The 22,716-nt window shown below is 45.8% G+C and overlaps 1 protein-coding gene across 1 annotated transcript in view; it reads left to right on the top strand.

Annotated features, from left to right (window-relative positions):
• Positions 1 to 22,121, top strand: part of OSTF1 (osteoclast stimulating factor 1) — a 221,111-nt gene extending 198,990 nt beyond the window's left edge. Inside the window, exons 9-10 of the mRNA XM_086961283.1 lie at positions 9,478 to 9,576; positions 21,530 to 22,121. Coding sequence (XP_086817409.1) covers positions 9,478 to 9,576; positions 21,530 to 21,588 — 158 coding nt within the window. The 3' untranslated portion in view covers positions 21,589 to 22,121. The remainder of the gene's footprint in view (positions 1 to 9,477; positions 9,577 to 21,529) is intronic.
• The last annotated feature ends 595 nt before the right edge of the window (positions 22,122 to 22,716 follow it).

The raw sequence follows: 22,716 nt of genomic DNA on the forward strand, positions 1-22,716 counted from the left end.
GACAGTGACCTGAATTTGTATCTGCCTAGACCTTCCCCACCTGATGACAACATCGGTTACCTTGAGCTCCTTAACAGGGCCGCTTATTACCATGGGATAGAACTTCAAAAAGAACCTTTAGAAGAGGTTTTTCTTTTTGAGACACTTTCTTCCTCCCAAAGAAAAACTCCTACCTTGCCAATGCTAAAAGGCATGCTAAAACATACAATGTCTTTAAGGACCCCTAAGGGCTAAAATTATCACTCCAAGAGTAGATAAAAAATACAAAACCGCTCCTACAGATCCTATTTATATTAAAGGACAACTACCCTTAGACACTCTTTTAGTATCCAACACACGCAAGAGAGCTAACTCCCAAGCCACAGGAGACACTGCTCCTTCTGGCAAGGAGTCCAAGCTTATGGATGCCTCAGCCGAAAGAATAGCTTCACTGGCTGCAAATAACTGGCTCATTTCTAATGCCCAGGCACTGCTAGCTCATTATGACAGGGCTCACTATGATGAGTTAGAAAAACTAATACAACACCTGCCTGACCAATACAAATCTAAAGCTAATGACCTTATACAGGAGAGTAAGCTTATTACCAACACCTCCATTAAATGTGACTAGACTCAGCATCTCGTGCAATCAACACAAGTGTATTGTTACCCAGGCACGCTTGGCTCAGGTTCTCTGGATTTAAGCCAGAGGTGCAAACTTCCATCCGCAACCAGCCATTTGATAAAGAGCCTCTTTTCGGCCCAGCTGTTGATGCCATGCTGGAAAAGATGAAGGACACTGAGGTCGCAAAGTCCATGGGTGCTTTACAATTACTGGCCAATAAAGGTTCCTTTTGCTGCTCATTTTACAGGGGTGGTACAAAAACTATGTCCATTGACCATGCCTTCTCCTCCTACAAGGGCAACAATCAATCCCCCTCGCCCAGATGATATTCTAGAGGAGGTTATAGAGGGATTTATAGAGGATGTGGGAGAGGTAATTCCAAATGCTCTTCCCCGCAAACAAACAATGACTTTCCTCCACTACCCCCCGATCATCCCACTCCTGTTGGGGGACGCCTCTCCCAATTCTTACATGTCTGGAATTCAAACACCTCAGACAAGTGGGTACTACAAATTATCCATCATGGTTACTGCCTGGAGCTTACAAACACTCCACCAAATATTCCTCCAAGAGCACATGCAATGTCACCGGAACATCTCACTCTCTTAAAGCAAGAGGTTCTATCTCTATTACAAAAATAAGCTATAGAGCCTGTTCCATTAATACATCAAGGGACCGGGATATACTTCCTGTATTTTTGAATTCCCCAAAATTGTGGCTCTCTCAGGCCTATACTAGACCTCAGACAGCTAAACCTCTACATACAGTCGGACCACTTCCACATGGTCACGCTCCAGCAGGTGCTCCCACTACTTCAGCAAGGTGACTTTCTATCCACTCTAGACCTAAAGGACACCTATTTCCATATTCCGATTCACCTTGCTCACAGAAAATATCTTAGGTTTGTGGTCGGCGGACAACATTACCAATTCAAAGTCCTCCCATTCGGAGTAACTACGGCACCCAGGGTTTTCACCAAGGGCCTCGCAGTAGTCTCAGCTCATCTAAGAAGACAGCACGTTCATGTCTTCCTTTACCTAGACGACTGGCTGATATAAGCCAGATCACAACAAAGCTGCATACAACACACTCTAAGGACCGTCCAATTGCTTCACTACTTGGGGTTCACTGTAAACCTCACCAAGTCTCACCTCCAACCATCCCACAGGCAAGTGCATCTAGGAGCCACAAACATTCGCACAGCTCTAGCATACCCCAACCCAGTCAGGATTTGCAACATGCAAGCTCTAATTTTACAGTTTTAGCCTCAACACTCACTACCAGCCAGAGTGTTCATGCAACTAATTGGAAGGATCGCTTCTTACATTTTAATCGTTCCATATGCAAGACTTCAAATGCACCCCCTACAGGAATGCTTAGCACGTCAGTGTAACCAGGCTCAAGGTCAGTTATCAGATCTGTTGATAGATGGCTGTACTCATCGCTCTCTGCAGTGGTGAAACATACAAAACCTACTACAGGTAGTAATAACTGCAGACGCATCCCTCACTGGTTGGGGAGCATATATGGGTAAACATACCATTTAGGGCATGTGGACTCTTCAACAAAAACAACTCCACATAAACCATCTAGAACTTCTAGCAATTTTTCTAGCATTAACCACATCGCTGCTTGAGAGATTCCTCTGCTGAGCTGGACAGCAATAAAAACGGGTGTGGTCATGACGAGCTCAGCTCGTCATGAGCACAGGAGCACTGTACTGCATGACGAGCTGAGCTCGTCATGAGCATGGAAGGGGTTAAAGCCTTTCAACTTCACCTAGTAGGCAAAGCTGTCCTGGTTTGCACAGACAACATGACCGCCATGTACTACATACAAAAACAGGAGGGGACGCACTCTCTACAGCTGTCACAGTTGGCACAGAGCATCTGGAGATGGGCGGTACCTCTAAAGATTTACCTCCTTGCAGAACATCTTCCAGGAGTACACAGTCAAGTTGCGGATCTGCTCAGTCGTTAACGACCGCAGATATATGAATGGGAAATTCACCCTCAAGTTCTCCTCCTATTATTCCAAATGTGGGGCTTCCCAGACAAAGACCTGTTTGCCACCCACCTAAACGCAAAATTCCCAAACTTCGCGTCCAAACATCCTCACCCATTGTTCAAAGGCAATATACTATGGATGAATTGGTCAGGGATATTTGCTTACGCTCTTCCACCTCTCCCACTCATTCCATTAGTGGTTCGGAAACTCAAACAACACCCCTGACGCTTTTCCTAGTTGCTCCCACATGGGCCCGACCATACTGGTTCACAACTCTGTTGGAACTATCAGTAGTTCCCCACCAAAAACTACACCTCTCCCCCAAGTTTCTTTCTCAGAATCATGCAGAGATAAGACATCCAGATCCCAATCAGCTCAACCTTGCAATTTGGCATCTGAAATCCTAGAGTTTGGCTACCTTAATCTTCCGCCAGACTGCATGAATGTTATCAAAGAATCTTGACACCCTACCAAGAGAGCATGCTATGCAGCGAAGTGGAAGAGATTTGTTGTTTATTGTAACAACAATCAGATCAATCCACAAGATGCTTCAATACAAACTATAATTTGTTATTTATTACACCTGCAATGTTCTAACGTAGCGTACACATCCTTACGCTTATATCTAGCTGCAATAGTTGCATATCTGCAAAATAGACAGCACTTATCTCTTTTTAGAGTGACCGCTATTAAGGCTTTTATGGAAGGACTCAAAAGACTCATTCCTCCCAGACTTCCACCTTCTCCAGTGTGGAACCTTAACATAGTCCTTACAAGGCTCATGGGCCTACCATTTGAGCCGTCGCACAAATGCGAAATTCAATTTCTTACCTGGAAAGTAGCCTTCCTTATAGCCATAACTTCTCTGAGGAGAGTGGGTGAGCTTCAGACACTAACCATAGAGGAACCATTTTTGCAAAGACACCAAAGCAAAGTGGTCCTTAGAACTAAGCCCAAATTCTTACCTAAAGTTATCGCTGCCTTTCATATAAACCAATCTGTTGAGTTGCCTGTGTTCTTCCTCAACCAGATTCAGTGTCAGAATGTGCCCTTCACACATTAGATGTCAAAAGAGCAGTGCTTTACTACATAGAAAGAACAAAGCCCTTTAGGAAAACTAAACAACTCTTTGTGGCTTTTGCCCCACCACATAAAGGCAATCCCATTTCAAAATCAGGCATTGCAAGGTGGATAGTTAAGTGCATTCAAATATGCTACGTCAAAGCTAAACGCACACTAACAGTTCCCCCTAGGGCGCATTCTACACGCAAACTAGGGGCTTCTATGGCTTTCTTAGGAAACATACCCATAGATGACCTCTGCAAAGCTGCAACATGGTCTACACCACACACATTCACAAAACACTATTGTGTGGATGTTTTAGCAAAACAACAGGCTAGTGTGGGCCAGGCAGTTTTACGAACACTATTTCAAACAACTGCAACAGCTACAGGTCCGCTACTGCTTCAAAATAACTGCTTTATAGTCTATGTAAAAAGCATATGATCTACAGCTCATATGCCTCGAACGGAAAATGCTACTTCTCCAGTATGCATCTGTTCTTGGCATATAGAGCTGTAGAGTCACATGACCCACCGCCTCCCCGGGTACCTTTACCTGTTGCAGTGATATCTTACTTGGATACAATCTACATAGACATCTCTTTTATTACTTTACTAACTCCATCATCACCCTTTATGGCAAAACAATCTGGGGATGAAGTTGATGCCCATCCCATGCGCACTATCAACGAAAGGAGGAGTCACCTACCTCGTGACTACAAGACTTCTTCGAACATAAACAAAGTGCAAACATCCAGACCCAGCACCAGATGGCGATCTATGCTAAAGCATAAGACTCTGCAGCTCTATATGTCAAGAACAGACGCATACTCGGTAAGTAGCATTTTCTTTATCTTTAAAAAAAGACACCAAAACAACAAAAATCCAATGCAAGGAACTGAAGATACAATTTATTTTAAGAATTCCACTTTCTAGTGCTTAAAAACCAATAACACCAGATTGGGACATCTAGTCGCGCCTAACCGTGACAAAGTTGAAGTTTGGGCCAACCACGATGGAACACTGGTCAGATGCAGGACGCCTCGGTATAAATGTTACCTTCACAATTAGATACTTTTCTTGAAGATTTTCTCTTTACGTTGAGCAGCACTCTCTAGCAGGCCTGATTCGCAGCGGCTCCATCAGCTTGATGGTTCTGAGGCAGGCCCCAGTCAACTACTGGAAGTCTTGAGCTTCAGAGCTTTCAGCTGGACAAACCTGAAATCCACGCTTGGTCGTGATGGGACGTTGACAGCTTGACATTCGACATCAGGTCGGTCACCTTATGGAGCTTTTTCCAAAAGTTGCCCTGAACTTCTGGAACTTCTTCATGAAGTCCCTCTTGAGGGTTCAAAGTGTACCAAACACAAATACAAGGTTTCTGAGTCTCTGAGTTGCTGCTCTGAAGTTGGGATTACAGTTCCCATAATGTACCTGGCCAAATAATAAAGTCCAGTTGAAGTTGGGCAGCTAGGTTCTTCGTGTTGGAGATGATGCAGGTGGAGATCTTTAAACCTGTTGCTTTCAGGGAGTCCACTCCTTCTCTTTTTAAAGCAAGGCAAAGTCCTTAGGGCTGTAGTTCCTTACTGTGCAGCTGGCACAGTCATTCAGAGTACAGTCCTGTTGGTGCAGGCCAGGATTCCAGCAGGGATGTCCTCTTTGTAGTTTCAGGCAGCAGATCAGAGTTCCTATGCAGCTCTCCAACATTTATCCAGTGTTTTGGGGTGACAAGCGAGGGAGCTCCCCTGGCCAATGGCGCCCAGGGTGCCACCCAAAAGTCGGACCACTTTCTCCAAAGTGTGGCATATTTTTGTCCCACAAAGCACTCTACTTATAAGTTCAAGATGGAGAAACTTTCTCCTTGGGATTAGGATCAGGCTAAGCCAACCTACTGGTGTGGCTCATTTCCTTTAACACTCCCGTCTAGCCCTCCAAATTCCATTCACGGGGCTCCCATCTGGCGGGGGGGGGGTAGGTAGGCTTGAATCCTTACTGTCCTACTCTCTTTGAAGACCTGTTTGTATACTCGGCCCCCTTTCTGGCCTGTTCTCTGCAGATCTTCCCCACCAAAAAAGCTCAGTCTCTAAGCAGGCCACTTATCACCTCATCCAAACACTTTGGTTCAGCCGGTCAAGAATGGCCAATCAGAAGAGGTTGCTAGTAGGCGGGATTTTGGCTCACAGAAAAGAAAGTTCTATAACTTATTTTCTGTACTAGTTATGATACATTAAACAGTGGCAAGTGGTTGGTTTTATCCTTACCAATCCTTTAAGTCCTTGAATATTTTTTTATCTCATTCCTGTCAAAAGTTATACTTGATTACACTATTCCCATGTTAGCCTATGGAGCTTGCATGCTGCAATGATGAAAACTAAATTGGCAGTTTTTCCTCACCAGGGAATATAAAACATCTTTTAAAATGTCCCTGCTTATTTTTACATGCCATCCTACCCGGGAGACACCTAGGGTAGACTTAAGAGGTTGACTGATATGTAAGAAAGTGTAAAATATTTTGGAAGTATCTTAAAATATATAGTGAGCATAAGTAAGAAAGAGACAGTGATAGAGAAACAGAGTGTGTGTGAGGGAATTGAGTTTTTTCCAGTCTTTCATTATCATAATTTTGCTAAAAAGGGTTTGTTTGAATAGAAATACATTCTTACTGTTAAATATACCCTAACCACTGTGTTTCTACGTTTTGAATTCTGAGATTGTGCATTTCTAGCCCAAGCACTCTTAAAAACAAGCATTTACAATGCAATAGGTCTCGCAATATTGAAGTTTGAGCTATTGGCCTAGTAAATGACAATGCCTTTTATTCACTTGCGTAAGTGCGTAAACAAGCACTTTGTACTTATAGTCCATGCTTATGAGAAGCAAGGCTGGCAGTCTCTTTTACTGCCAGCCTTGCTCTTTGTAAGCAAGGACTAAACGTTCGAAGTGCATGTTTATGCACCGATTGCAGGTTTTACAAAAAATGAATAAAAGCCATTGTCATTTACAATGCCAATAGCTCAAACTTTAATAATGCGAGACCTATTGCATTGTAAATGCTTGTTTTATTAATTAAGCGCCACCCCATTATGCAGTTGGATTGTTCCCCAACGCTGCACTCCCACCCACACCGGCTCCTGGGAGTTGTCATCATGTTGGTGTGGCTGAAGCATGATGACATGTGTGCATGCATCACCACGCTTTCCCTGTGTACATTTTTGCGTTTTTTTTGCCAGTGCTATTCAACATTGGCAATAACTGTTTTCTTTTATTGTTGCTGATGCTAAACAGCATCGCGAAGAAGCATTGGCAAACCCAATAGTTCTGAATTTGCAAAGGCGAAACTAGTTGAAATTCTGTTTAACGATCTGGTCACTTTGAAATAGGCATCTATTAGGGGGTGCCAGGGGCAGATCTGCACGACCTGGCTTCCTCTTTGGTACCCTCTTGGCTGGGGTCGTAAAGGGGGTGCAAAAGAACAGAAAGTAAACAGAGCTTTAAACATCGTGTTTACTTTCTGTGACGTCCACTATATTCTCTTCCCTTTCAACCACCTCCTCAGAACCAAAGATTAGGCTGATGAGGGGGTCAAGGGGCCAAGCCTGTGATGTCACGGTCAAAAGGTGTATGACGTCACTTCCTCCCGCCAAGGCATTTTGGTGAATGAAGTCTATGAATTCTGATTCAGAAGGCCAGGAACTCAAAAAACGCTGTGAGGTGTCGCTACTGTCCATGATGTCATAACGCCAATCAATTCGCAACCCCTCTCTCTCTCCACCCAACCCTCCCTAACCCCTCTGTCCTCTCTCCCTCACTCACCCACAGCAAAAGGCGCCATGTACGGAAATAATGTTTGTGTGTTGGTCAATGCGTGTTGCATGTTCCATGTGTGATTTTCTGCATACGCACAAGTGCACTGCCTCTGCAGTCCACTGCCTCCCCACTGTACTCAAACTTTGACCTGTGGAAACGACGACATTGAAGAATCGTGCTTGGAGATGGGATGGCAACAGTGGTTTACAAATAAGTTAACCACAGGGTGGACACATTTCGGGGGTGGGGTCCCTGCAACCCCAGCATGGCAGCCGTGGGAGCCGAGCCACACAAGAAGGAGCCCAGAGAGACAAATATTTGTACCTAGACTTCACAGACCAACGACAAGGCATGCCTACCCCCCCCCTTCCATTCTCCTGTCCGCGTGCTTACTATTCAAGGCACATTCCTTGTGCGCCCCCCTTTCAAAGGGGTGGACCTGGGACCCTCCTACGGCCATTCCGGAGCTTTGTGTCGGGTCTGGGGCCACGTCCCTGGAGACCCGAGGTCTCCGGAGGGAAACCCTTACCTAAAGGCAGACACGCTGCTTTAAGATCTGCAGCCTGCGCGTGCCCATCTCCTGTCTCCCTTGCAAGTCCTTGAAAGCAGACTCCACGACTATAGGTCTCGCTCCGACAGCGCTTCACGCAGCATCGCAGGTGCGAGACCTAAACATGCCTTCACCTGGTAGTACTCTGTGTCGTATGTAACATTTTCTATAGACTGACTTGCACACATATTGTTGTCTCTGTTTGTTTGATGTAAAGTGCTCCGACACCATAATCTGGTATGACAGGTGCTATAAAATAAATTGAATACATGTGAGAGAGGGGCTATGGAGAGAGCACTGTTGGAGTGTGATAGTGAGGAAACTATTGAAGGGCCCGAATAAAGATTGTCGTATCCTGATACACTGTAATCCCATCATTTACTAGCTTTAAAAGCTAATAGAACTGATTATATAATGAAAAATGTGTTGTGGAATGCACCATTTTTGGCATTTTCTCCAAATTTTCTTGGTGGAGACCCTCCCAAGCCTTCCTTGTAGTGGTTGGCCTCGCTTGCTGCGCTCTCTCGCTATGACAATATTTGCTGGGGATGCTTTGGGTTCCTAGTGCGTCCCAGTAGGTGCACTAAACTTCTAACATTCTAATTCTAGCATTTGCAATAGTGGAATGAATAGAAATAAGAATTGTGTGGAACTTGCTTCTCTGTTTAAACATGAGACCTACAAATAAGGAATGTCAGTAAAATGTAAACCAAAGATTGGATTTGAACATTTTCAGACATCAAATTCTAGATGTGCATTTGACTAAAAATGTTTAAAAACTTAAAATGTTTTTCAATTTTCTAGGTCCCTAATATTTACATATTAATTGGGTCTTAGTTGACCCTTTAGTTATTATAACTACACCATGGAGATTCGTATTTTTCTCTTCTTGCAATTTATGGCACCCATCTTTGTCACATCTAGAATTAACCCTATTGTTTCGGCTCAGTCAGGAATACCATTTAATCTCAAAAAGGATTCAGTAGGGGGTCTGCTGAAGCAGCTTCTCCACACATCTGCTCAGTGCTGCTGCGCGGGTAATGTTGGTGCGGGACACAAATCGCATCCTCAAATTCCCACACACTGCCAACTCATCAGATTTGAAGTACTCTCCCACATTTCAAAATTTGGCTGCCGAAAAAAAAAAAAAAAAAAGAGCAGCACAGAAATGTTATTGCTTTGTCAAGCAGAGGTTTAAAAGACCTATCTGTTACTTTTCCAAACGTTTATTCTTTTAACAATGTGGAAAAGAATACGGAGTTGTACTTCTGTACTTTATAATAGCTGTATGACCGAGTCTACTGTATTTTTCGTCGCATGTCCGATTTGACATTTAAATTCACGTGTTAGTGACTTTCGAGGAGTACAAAAATCTCCTTTGTTCAACGATCTTAATTGTTTTCCCACTCTTTAGTAATTATTAAATATCTTTGTTTCATTTGGAAAAGGTGCACGAACAGACCTGAAAAACAATGAAAAGAAACTCGCCCTGGATATGGCCACGAATGCCCAGTGCGCTTCTTTACTCAAAAAGAAACAAGGAACAGGTATAAGCTGTGATCTGCGTGATTGGTGTTGCCTAAATTGAACTGGCATTGTATTCTGTTAGTCCTTACTCTTTGTTTGAATGTCGCTGTCGTCCTTACTAAGTTGACCTTATATATTATGTTACTTTTTTGTCCATTTGGTGAAAGCTCATAATTTTACCGATTTCAGGTGTGGGTAGATGCAGCCTAGCATTTTTCCCTTTGCATTCTGGCACTTGTTCTCTTCTTTATATCACATTATAAATTGAGAGATAACCGTATGAAAATAACATGAATTTTTTATTAGAATATGCTAGATTTCAGACTATTTGAGAAATTCTGTGCATCTTGCATTTTTATTATCAAGTTCGCAAAATAAAGATTCGTAAAGAACTATGTTCAAAAGAGCTGCAAAGAAAATTCTTGCACGTGTTACTCTGATAAAAGAATGATGAGTAAGTAAACTCTGCAGTTAGTGAACAAAATGCATCCCAAAATTATAGGTATTCGACAGTAATATTTTTGACTTGTATAGAGCGTCCTTACTTCTTAGATGTGGTTGATTTGAAGATCACCTTAAGAAACTGACATGCCAGACGTGTTTGGTCTGTCAGACTGGAGCGAAAAACGTATTAGTGAGCTGATATTATAAAATTAAGCTGACCCAAACTCTGGCTAAAGCGGCTCTGCTTTAAATTGAACATTGGACCAATGTTGGTACATTAAGGTAGGAAGGAGCTGTCATTTTAACTGTCAATGAGTAATCCTTGGAAAGGATCATGGTCCTCAATACTACATCCAGCACTGCGGAAGACTTGTCCTTGTCGGTTCTGATAACGGCATCGGTAAAGCTTGAACAGCAGCACCTTTTGCCAACAGCGTTGGACTCTGCCATCACGTGTCACACCAAGGGGTGGTGAGGGACAGAGTCTCTGAATTAAGCAGAAAACTCTCACCCAGTCAAGAGATCAGGGCTAGATCCAACACCGTTTTTTAGCTCACTGCACCATCCCAGTTTCAGAACCTGGCTGTATGCAAATTAGTCTGTTCCTGTCCCAGTGCATGATGGGAACAGGGCAAACCAAACTACAAAAGCCAATACACTTCATGCCTTAACTGGCAGCTAGGTAACCTGTCGATATAGGGGTAATGTAGATCATTTTCCATGCTACGGCCATATGGGAGACTGAACTTTCCGTGTTAAGTACTCTTGGTCAAGTGTTCTAGACACTTCTAATCCCAAGATCCTAAGATCTTTCTTATCTAACTTATGTTCAAGGAACTGAGGACCCCACTTTAGATGTAACACCAATAGAGGCTCTTGTCTCTTTTGCCCAAGTCAGCTCACTGTTGGCAATTTCATTCTTGCACCACTGTGAGATTTTTTGGTCCTCACCCAAACCCAGCTGCTGCCAGAAACGTAACAAAAACATACAGGCTATGATGCTCCATGCAGTGGTTCCCAGTTCTAATCTTGCTGCCTGTACCATAGACTAACTTGGCAGTGAGAACAAACATTTTAGGATATTCCCCTCCTATTTATCCTATCTACTTTTGCCACTTAAAAAGAGTACTTCTGCGCCATACAAAAACTTTAACATCGATCTGTCAGACTTTTATCCATATACACTATTACATCTTTTTAATCCCTTCACGGAAGCAGAAGCCCTCAATTTCAGTGCATCAAGATGGGTATTCCAATAAAGTCTACTCGTGAACCACATCCCCAGATATCTGTATTCTGTCACTTTTTCCAGCATCTCTATGCCCAGATACCAGGAGAACTTCTTCCAAAACACAGGATTTTGGTCATTTCCATGTTCGCAACTAGTTTTTTAATTTGGCAATTTTCTTTAAACATGTTTAATTTTCTTTGCAGACCAATCTCCGTCTGATCCAAAATGACCAGATCTGCATATAATAAACAAGGGATATGGTTTCCTCCTAGTTTCGGGCTAACCCCTCTAACCTTTCTTAGTTCTAGGGGAAGGTCAGCTAAAAACCGGGAGAAAAGCAAGGGGGCAAGCACACACCCCTGTTTTAGCCCATTACCAATCTGGATCCTCCTGGACAATCCTCCGTTCTCGTCCAGGATTATCTGGGCCCAATTTTTAGTGTGCAAGGCTTGTATCTGGGCCAACAAATCGTTTTGAATTTTGTACCCCAACAAGGTTGACCACAGCTGCCCCTGTTCACCAGATCGAAAGCTGCGCGGAAGTCCACAAAGCAGCAAAACAAATTGCCCCTCTGCTCGATCGACTGCTGCGCAATGGACCAGAGAGCAAAACATTGATCAACCGTCAAATGACCCTCTTTAAACCCTCCCTGTTCTGGGGGCACTATCTGGGTTTCCTCTGTCCAGTCCTTGAGCAGACCCAGTATTACTTTAGCAAACACTTTTTCGCCTATGTCCAGGAGATTTATTAAACAGTAGTTTTAGGGGAGTTTACATCACCTTTTTTATGAATAGGTCTTACAGTGGCCCCTTTCCAACTATCTGGCATGTCCCCTGTTTTAAGAATCCCCTGGAACTTATTTGAAAATAACTCTGACCACCAGTTTGGGTCCGTTTTTATAATCAAAGCGGGCAGATTATCAGGACCGGCGGCTCGAGTTAGGTTTAACCTGGATATTATACTTCTAATATGGCTGGGAGAGAAGTACTCTTTTACTTCTTCCCTTACAACTGGCCATACGATGATATTTATTTCCTCCATCCCTGGCCATTTCCCATATATTTCCTCCAGATAATCCACCCACCTATCCTCCGGCACCGAGCACTGAAAAAGCCCGTAGGATTTACGAGTAACTTCACCCGCCATCTGTCCTTCTAAGTTTTTTTTATCTCTAATAATTGCTTTATATTTTGTCCTCAATTTCTGAAGGCTAAGCAACAGATGGTCGTTGTGTCTCCCCCTTAGGCTTCTTTCCTTTTGCCTAATACTGGCTTTTACGGATCCGGAGAAAGTGGTACCTTAGTCAATTTTTGACTAACTTTTTACGATCCCTTTTGATCATTTTCGAAGTCTTTCGACTCCGAACGGTGCCGGTAGGGATGCCTGGATTTAAACCCTGTGAGGACTGCGACCGACTAATGTCGGTTACCGACCCTCACTGCCGGTGCCTTCACTGTTTTGGCGTCGACCACCACGACAAGGCCTGCCCCGCGCCGCGAGAGGTTCTGGTCCAGACGGAGGTCGAGGGACCGGTCGCAGGGTCCGAGCCATCATAGCTCCGGGAGTCACCATCAGTCTTCGGGCTCGAAGTCGTCAGGTAAGCGCAAGAAGTCGAAGAGACGTCATCGCTCTTCCGACTCCTCGCCCAAACCCTTGCGTCGAGATGCAGCACCTTTTTCCATCCGGTGTGGGCTGGATACCACCGACTCACTGGGCAGGGCGATGGCAACGACAGTGGCGATTTTTCGCCACACCTGGTTGAGGTCCGCCAACTTTTCGGCCGATGTCCAGAATACACTCATGGACATGCCGTTTGATGGCAGTCGCCTTTTTGGCGACAAGGCAGACCATGCGCTTGAGCGCTTTAAGGACTCCAGGGCTACGGCCAAGTCCTTGGGCCTCTCGGCCCCATGCCAGCAAACGGGTGCCTTTCGCTCCTTTCGTGGCCAAGGAAGGGGCGCCCCCACACGTACTGCCAGCCACGCACCTCAGACTAATTTCCAACGTGGTGGCGGCTGTGGAAACCGCAGTGGCGGCGGTCGGGGACAACGGCGAGGTCAGTCCACACCTACCCCTGCAGCATCCGCCTCAAAACCCTCCTAGTCCGTGCATTCAGGCCCATGTGACGCCAGTGGGGGGCAGGGTTCGCCATTACCTCCTCCACTGGCGCACTGTCACATCGGACAGATGGGTGCTGCAAATCGTCCGAAGGGGCTACTCCCTCCCCTTCGAGGCGACCCCTCCAGCCATGCCACCGCAATACCACCGTGTGTCAGGGGATCACTTGCGACTTCTGCAGGAGGAAGGCTCTCCTTCTTGGCCAAGGGGGCCATCAAGCGCGTTCCTGGGCCAGACGTAGGGTGTGGTTCCTACTCCCACTACTTTCTGGTAAGAAGGGGAAAGGCGCCCAGACGCCGCGGCATTCGAGCGCTTAATAAAAACCTCAGTCAGTCAAAGGCGGCCTACGCCCTATCTTGGATCTACGGAACGTCAACGGCTTCCTCCGGAAGGAGAAGTTTAAAATGCTGACACTGGCTCAGGTCTTAGCTGCCCTGGACCCAGGAGACTGGATGGTAGCATTGGACTTGCAGGACGCTTATTTCCACATCCCCGTCCTGCCGGCCCACCGGCGCTACCTGCGTTTCACGGTAGGCCACAAGCACTTTCATTTTACCCTGCTCCCCTTTGGCCTTACCAGCGCCCCACGGGTGTTCACGAAGGTGATGGCGGTGGTCACAGCTCATCTGCGCAGGTTAGGGGTTTCAGTCTTCCCCCTACCTCGACGACTGGTTGTTGAAGGCGGGCTCGCCCCAGACAGTCGTCAGCCACCTCCAGACGACGGCAGACCTCCTGCACCAGCTGGGGTTCTCCATCAATGTGCTGAAGTCACACCTGTGCCCCTTACAGAAGCTCCTCTTCATCGGAGCGGTTCTCGACTCAACGCAGTTTCGGGTTTATCCTCCCAAACAGCGGGATCGGGATATTCAGGCTCTGATTCCGATTCCGATCTTTCAGCCTTTATCCCGAGTCTCGGTCTGGTTGTCGCTGCGGCTTCTGGGGCTGATGGCCTCCTGCATCCTTCTGGTGCATCACGCCCGATGGCGGATGCGGGCTCTGCAGTGGGACCTGAAGTTTCAGTGGGCCCAGCATCAGGGCAACCTGTCTGACCATGTCCTGATCTCGGAGGGCACTGCGAGACAGCTGCATTGGTGGCTCACGGACCGCGATTCGGTCAGCGGCAGATCCCTCTCCCTTCCCCAACCGGAGCACGTAGTTGTGATGGACGCGTCCCGCCAGGGCTGGGGAGGCCACATGGGAGAAGCGGAGATCAGAGGCCTCTGGTCTCCGGCGGAGTCCCGGCTCCATATCAACCTTTTGGAGCTGCTGGCGATTCGTCTAGCACTGAAGGCATTCCTCCTCCTTGTCCGGGGGGAGTGTAGTGCAGGTGTTCACGGACAACACCACCGCCATGTGGTACTGCAACAAACCAGGCGGGGTGGGGTCGTGGACCCTCTGCCAGGAGGCTCTGCGCCTCTGTCGGTGGCTGGAACATCAGGGCGTGACCCTGGTGGTTCAACACCCGGCAGGTTCTCAGAACGCCAGGGCGGACGAACTCAGCCGCCGGTGCATGATGGATTACGAATGGCGTCTGAACTCTGACGTGGCGCAAGGTCTCTTTCTGCAGTGGGGAGAGCCTTGGTTAGATCTATTCGCCACCGAAGAGAACGCGCAATGTCATCAGTTCTGCGCGTTGGAATTTCCAAGGCGGCACTCGCTCGGAGACGCTTTTCGTCGAGTGGAGTTGCGGTCTGTTGTACGCCTTTATGCCTATACCACGAAGATCAAACGCGACAGGGCCCAAGTCATCCTTGTGGCTCCGGACTGGGCACGAAGGTACTGGTATCCCGAGCTACTCAGTATGTCAGTCGTTCCCCCGGTTCGTCTGCCTCTTCAGGAGGACCTTCTGTAGCAGCAGCAGGGGACGGTCCTCCACCTGAACCTGTCCAGTCTCCACCTCCATGCTTGTAGATTGAGCGGTGACAGTTGAGGCCATTTGACTTGCCTCCTGAAGTCTGTAATGTTATTCTGGCAGCCAGGCGTCCCTCCACAAAGTCGATATATGCCTGCAGGTGAAACAGATTTGTGGCATGGTGCACAGCAAAGGCTATGGATCCTCTCTCTGCCCCTCTTTCTGAGGTTCTTCTCTTCCTTCTTTCTCTTGCCCCGCAGGGCTCTGCTCTGGGCACTGTCAAGGGCTACCTTTCTGCCCTTTCAGCCTTTCTAAGGCTGCCTGATCAACCATCTTTGTTCAAGTCCCCTATTGTAACTCGTTTTCTGAAAGGCGTCACACACATGTTTCCCCCTGTCCCGTTTGTGATGTCTCAGTGGGACTTGAACCTTGTTCTTACCTATCTGATGTGCGCTCCCTTTGAGCCACTTCACAACTGTCCTCTCCGCCTTCTTACTCTAAAGACTGCTTTCCTGGTTGCCATCACCTCTGCCAGGAGAGTGAGTGAGCTCCAGGCTCTTTCATCTAAACCTCCTTTCCGTCCATCCGGACATGGTTGTGTTGCGGACTAGACCCTCTTTCCTGCCCAAGGTTGTCACGGCCTTCCACATCGGGCAGTCTATCACCTTGCCCACCTTCTTTCCACCAACGCACCCCTCAAAAGAGGAAGAGCGGCTCGACCGTCTGGACCCAAAACATGTGCTTTTGTTCTATCTAGATCGCACACGCCAGTTCCGGGTGGATGGCCAACTCTTTGTTGGTTATGTGGGCGCTAAGAAGGGAATGGGCGGTGCACAAGCGGACCATCTCTCGGTGGGTCGTCTTGTGTATCAAGGCTTGTTACTCCTTAGCGAAGAAGGAGCCTCCTGTTAGGCTGAGGGCCCATTCCACTCAGGCCACGGCGGCTACCACTGCCCTGGGCCAGGGAGTCCCCTTGCAGGACATCTGTCAGGCAGCTACGTGGGCATCGCTGCACATGTTTGCAAGACACTACTGCCAAGACAGCCAAGTCCGGAGGGATGGCTTCTTTTGCCGTTCAATCCTCCAGGACTTTCTGGTGTGATTATTGGTTCGCAGACCCACCACTGGGGTTGGTATTGCTGGGGTATCTATTCTAAGGTAAGGAATCTAATACTAACCTGTTTCTTTCAGATGAACAAGTTACTTACCTTTGGTAACGATATATCTGTAAGAAACAGTAGTTAGTATTAGATTCCTTACCGCCCCACCCATCCTCCCCGTTCTGCGAGCCGATATCTAGGGTTAAGGTCATCCCCTTTCAGGGCCCTAGTTTCAATGGCACCTGTGTTGGTTTTTAACATGGCTCTGCGTTTCTGGCGCGGAATAGCTGTGTCTAAGAACTGGCGTCTAAGTACTCCATTGTCATCACGACGCCGACGACTGACTCTGAGCCGCGGACGACGCCTACCCACGCGCAAGGGTACTGCTACGCAAAAATTTCCGGATCCAGTCTGACGCCTGGGGATATTCTAAGGTAAGGAATCTAATACTAACTACTGTTTCTTACAGATATATCGTTACCAAAGTTAAGTAACTTGTTCCCCAGGCAATACCCTCTTCTAGTAACAATTTTTCAAATATGAATTTCAGCTGGACTTCCTTTTAGTTTTTTATTTGTTCCTCTGTAAAACGAGTTGTTAGTCGCTTAGGGTATTCTACCTCTAGTTGTATGGCTTTTTGTCTCCGCGGCACAATTTTTGCATATAATTTCAACAACAATGGGTAGTGGTCACTACCTTCCACCCCTGCTAATTTAAAATGTTTAACTAGTTCAAAGCTCCAAGCCTTTAAAAACATATAATCTATCGGACACATTTGCTGCCCTATTGTAAAAGTACGCTTAGCCGGTCTATCTGTGTCCATTCTTCCATTTACACACACCAGACCTGGGGAACCCAACATTTGTCCAAGTGCCACATCTTGATGCAAAATGTCACTGTAGGGAACTTAGCGGTCTCTATATTGTAAGCTCTTAACAAATCTCTAGACCATGAATCTGTTTTTGAGGGGTTAAGTCTGTGATTAAAATCAAAAGACATCTCTTGGGTAGGTATCGTAAAGGCCCTCTAAATCCTTTTTTAGGCTTTCCAGGTATGCCTTGTTATCTTTCCCTTTTCCCTTCTTCTGGATATACACGTTGACGATACATATACCTTCGTAACATGGATTATCATTCGATGTCAGAGCTCTACTACCTAACACCCACTTACATTTAAATTCAAGGAATTCTATTTTCCTAGCAAACTGTGTAGAGACTAGCATCAACTGACCCCCGACGGTTTGCCAGATGTGTTCTTTCTTGCTGGCTTTACGTGATAGGTGAATCCTTCAGTTATTAGGGTTTCGTCGCACAGCCAAGTCTCCTGTAAACACGCAATGTCAGTATTCTTTAGAATCTTTTTAAAACTTTCCTGGAGCACTATTCTTTTATAACCATTATCGTTCCAGGATACTATAGACAGGCTGTGCAGCGACCCCAACTCCTAGTCAATATCACTCAAAATCCCATTTTCTTCACATTCCATATATGCAAGCTCTCTATATCTATTCCCGGTCAGCACATATTCATCACCCCACCCTAAGTCCTTGGGGGCTATTGTGATTTCAAGATCATCCTTCTTACTTCAACTGGAGATGATCATTCTTATTTGCCGATCACCCAACCTAGCAAAGTTCCTGAGAAAAGCTTCCCCTGTTAATCAGTCAGCATTTCCTCTCTTTTTACTATTCTAATGCCTTCTTTTGACATCTCAGGTTCGGCTTCTTCCAAGGCTACTTTTACTGGTGCAAAGTGAAGTAGAACTTTGGTTACCTCTTCCCCCTTCAATGTTTGTTAAAAACCCTACTCCTTTAAGGTCCTCAGAGCTAACGTATCGTAGACTTGGGCATTTAGAAAAAGAAGAGAGGAGTTGAGAACGATTTAGAGGGATTAGTTACCCACCTTTACCCTGTCCAATAGGCTCCAAAAAGAGCCAGAGGTCCCCCGGTCGTTCTAAATGTAAACTTGGTGGGTATCCATCTATCCTCTCTTCCCTTCTTTGCCCATGTGCCACAACAATACTACTCTTCTTAGGGGCCCTGTCAGAGTTTGGGTTGCTAGGACCTACACCTGAGGACATACCCAACCCTCTTCCTGCGAATATCTCTTTATTTTCCCCCGAAGGTTTCCTAGCATTTGCACACTTTAAGGTTCATTTTCCCTTTATCCATCTAGGTTGTAACTCAGGACTACAAGTAGTTACTCCTCATTCTGCAAAGCTCATCTTTTTAGACTCTGGAGTCACTGCCCTACCAATTGGCCTTTGTTCTAACTTTCCCCCTTTCCCGTTAACCTGTTGCCTTAAGGGGTGACTTTTAGGTGGACCTTTCCTCCCCTTTCTTGCCCTTGGAATGTATTGTTTATTATACCTCCTTTTCCCGTATCTTTTTATAATCATTGGGCAACATGATATATCTACTATTGGTTCATCCTTCTGTGATTGGCTATTCCTTACAACTTCTTCCCCACCCCAGCTATTCTTTTCTGATGGGCTTCTACTGGCCTTACTAACGACGGCAGTAGACCTTTAATTTGTGTCAGCTCTCCAGTCATAATCTTAAACTGCTTACTTTGTGTTTTTAAAATTTCATTATTTAAAACTGAAACCTCTAAAATACCCTGCAGGGTTTTCTGGAGCATCAGCATAACCAGAATGAGTCATATCTGAGTAAACCTGGAGCATGACTCCTCTCCCGGTGGTCCAATGACGTCAACCCACGACTAGCATTAATGTTTGCCTCTCGCCCTTGCAAGTTGTGATTGATGCCCAGTGTTAGTCTGTAATGTTCACTCAAATAACACATCCATTAATTGTCTTTGGCACTTACCGAAGTGAAGGATTTTCTTCCTGCATTGTTTTGTCCTTTTATATAGTTTGTGAATGTCCTAATAAAAATAAGCATTGTCAAATCCAATAGGACACGTCTATAGAACCGCTATTGGCTTTGCCAATATGCTTTAGCCATGTTGTACTGCAGCATGGCTGCTGTTCAGCATGGCTAAAAATTAGTGATATAGAGGAGAGTGGCACAGAGTGGAGTGTCATAGAATGGAGATTCTTGGAGTGCCAAAGATTGGAGTGGCGTAGAGTGTTGTGGAGGGAGCAGAATGGAGGGGCGTAGAATGTTGTACCGCAGATTGTAGTAGAGTATAGTGGCATATAATGTCATGGAGTAGAGTAGCTTAGAGTGGAGTAAAGTGGCATGGAGAGGCATACAATGGAGTAGAATGGAGTGGCATAGTGTCGTGGAGGGAGTAGGGTGGAGTAAAGTGGCATAGAGGGATTTGTCCACAGTGGAGTGAAGTAGAGTCTGGGGCTGTAGAGTGGAGTGACATAGAGTGGAGTAATGTAATGTAATGTAATGATGTCTTGTAAAGCGCATGAATCACCCCACATGGGGTATCTCCGCGCTGTAGACCGCTGGGGAACCCGTCCTGGCTTTCCCTGTGAGATGGACCCTTCTGGGTATCTCCAGGGTAAAACCAGGCATCCCCGGCGTATGTGGGGGGCCATTGTGGAGATGAGGCAAGCTAATGCCCAGAGTTGCCGAGTGTGAGCCCTGGTTAGAGTAGGCACCGAGGCGAGAATTATCGAGTCCGCTGACCTTGGTCCACGACCCTGCCGCGTCGGGAATTGAACCCTGGTCCCGGGCCATCCTCTGCTTCCGGGTCTGCCGCCACTAACCAGTGAGCCACAACACTCCTAGACGTGAGTGGCATGAAGTGTTGTAGAGAGGTGTCTGCTCTGTCTTTATTGATGTTGGGACAATCAATCCATGAATGTATGCTTGCATGGTTACTTCACTAATTGCTGTGATAAGCAGCTCAACTAAGAAAGTGGCAGGTCCTTTCTCGGATCCTTTGGCTTGTGGGAAATGTAATTACATGTGCAAGAATCGGGAGTAGAATGTTGGGAGCTGGCCAGCCAATCAGACTGCACTCCTTGTTGGCTGTAGCTAATGTTCTATGCCCGCAAGTGGAGAATTCAATGGCTCCCAATATCTCTCCAGTTTACTTGAACCCTGTCCTTGTGGATTCACACTTTGCTCCTCAGCGGCTGCTTACCTTATGTTACTCCCGATTCATCTCTGTAAGTGCCCAGGATATATTTTGTTTAGAAAACTACTTACGATTGAGCTCTTCTTCTTGTCCGCACCTGTTCTGCTCTGACAGCTGTTCTTACTACAGCGCGAAGATACCTCTTAGGGGGTAATTTGGGTGCTCTATAAGTAAATAAAATAAATAAATAAATATTGAAGTGGATCCTCAACAAAGTACTGAAATACCACAGCTTTTCTCTTAAGGTGCTGAAACGGAAAGAAATGCCTATCTCTTTTCCCTTATACAGGATGATTCTGGCTCCACCCCCCTGCCTTGATGAAAACAAATGCAAGGAACAACAGATTTAGAGGGAAAGAAAACAATTTGTCTCTACTTCTGCTGTTGATGAGGCTTCATTGTAGCAAGGCATGGAGTGGATCCGGTATCCCGTCGCAGGAAGAGGAGAGCAGCTCTTTTTTCAGAAGTAGCACCTGAATAGAAACAAGGCTGCTGCAGAAAAGGCAAGCTTTGCTATGTTTTTACTTTTCGTGGCCTAATGAAAAGTGGTCAAGAGGCTGTTAGCCTTAACCCCTTGCATGCTTGTGACTGAACCGTTCTGTCACAAGCCTCGGGTGAGCTGTGCTTGTGACGGAACGGTTCCGTCACGGCCTGCTCGCCGCGTATTCCGCGCCTGGGCTGACGATTTAATGGGCGGGCGGGTTCGTGACGGAACCGTTCCGTCACAAGCACAGCTCACCCGCGAGCCGTGACGGAGCGTTTCCGTCACAAGCACGGAACCGCCGCGCGGCCGCCCCACCCCCTTAGCGCTGCGGCGGAATAGCCGCCGCAGCGAAGGGGTTAAAGCCCGCACGTGTGGCAACAATTGCTTTTATTTACCCTTCCTCATTATGGACCTTTACCTGCTACTCTGGCCTGTAATTTCAGGGGCAGATAGTTAACAGCCGTTATTATTTGTCGGTGCAACCAAATGCGCTCAAATATTTTATATAATAATATAAAACTAACTGCGCTTAAGCGTTGGGCAAGGATTTTCACTCAATGCCGTGTTTACCACCGATTTATTGGTATAGATAGGCCTAATAGGTGCAATCATGCTTTGCTTTGTCCTTATCGCATTACAACTGATTAGTGCACTGGTGGCAATTACTTTCTTTTTTTTTTTTTTAGGTATAGTGCGAACTTCAAGTAATGCAGAGGAGTATCTTGACGATGAAGATTCTGACTAACTTCAGATTCTGCAAACATCAGAACGAAAGTACATTCCCTGTCATTCCGACTGTGTTCCTTTTTTTGCTGTTCAGGCATTCTTGTTCGGTGTTAATTTAAAAAGCGATTGGAGAAGCATTATTTTGCAGACCAGTTGATTTGCAAACTTAATTTTTTCCTCTCCATCCGCTGGCAAAACCGGCCAAAGTATGCTCAGGAAAGACGCCCATGCTGCCTGTGCCTTATAGATGTTTGGCGATTAGGCCTTGCAGTCTTTGCTGTGCCGATTTTTTTTTATTGAAAAGCACAGAACTGAAGCTTCTATTTATTCTGTCTTGAAATGTACAGATTGCTTTCTCTCTTTATCAGACGTTCTTTTGATTCAATTTGCCCTTTCTTAAAACTGATCTCTACAGTATTTAAACATTTCCTTAGGGTTGCAAACTGGGTAAAGAGAGAGGTGTTTTTATTTTAAAAACGCTCCAAACCAAAGGCATCTTAATAAATGTAATGATGTAAAATTTAAAATAAATGATATATTACGATAATCACAGTAATTGTGTTCAAGCTTATTGAATGAATGAATGTATGAACTGTTCGATTAATTAAAATCATTACAGTAAAAGAAGCAACTTTTGTTAAAAATGATTCAATTGTTAAAACAATTCACCTCTGACCCTAGCCCCTCCTCAACCCTTCAATGCTGTTAATCTTATGAACGGCTTACATCCCTTAATTAATTTAAGCATGTTCTCGGAATGTACCTGTAAAACAATTTTAGACTAGGGCATTAAACTCTGAATTTATGAGATGAAGCTTTGGTTAAAAGTATTGGCCTCTGGTGCCTGGGGTGGTTTGTCCTGTCGCATTCACCATTTTGTAAACCCCAGTTTGCAAAATAGGGATAAAGTCATGAGACTGAAACAAGAGAGACATCTCCTTGTGACACGTCCTTTATAGCAATCCTGATTAAATGTGTACATTTCCCCAGTCTTGCTAGGTTTCTTGCAGTCGAATTAGAGAAACACAAGGGCGAGGCCTCCCTGAAGGTCCTTGGTCCGTTTGCAATGAGTAACAGATGAAGAAGGCACCGACGCTCATTGTTCAATTTGGGGCAGCAGCACAAAAGGTGTAGCCAGGATTCTTTA

This window comes from Lissotriton vulgaris, chromosome 3_1 (assembly GCF_964263255.1).
Source record: "Lissotriton vulgaris chromosome 3_1, aLisVul1.2, whole genome shotgun sequence".
Lineage (NCBI taxonomy): Eukaryota > Metazoa > Chordata > Amphibia > Caudata > Salamandridae > Lissotriton > Lissotriton vulgaris.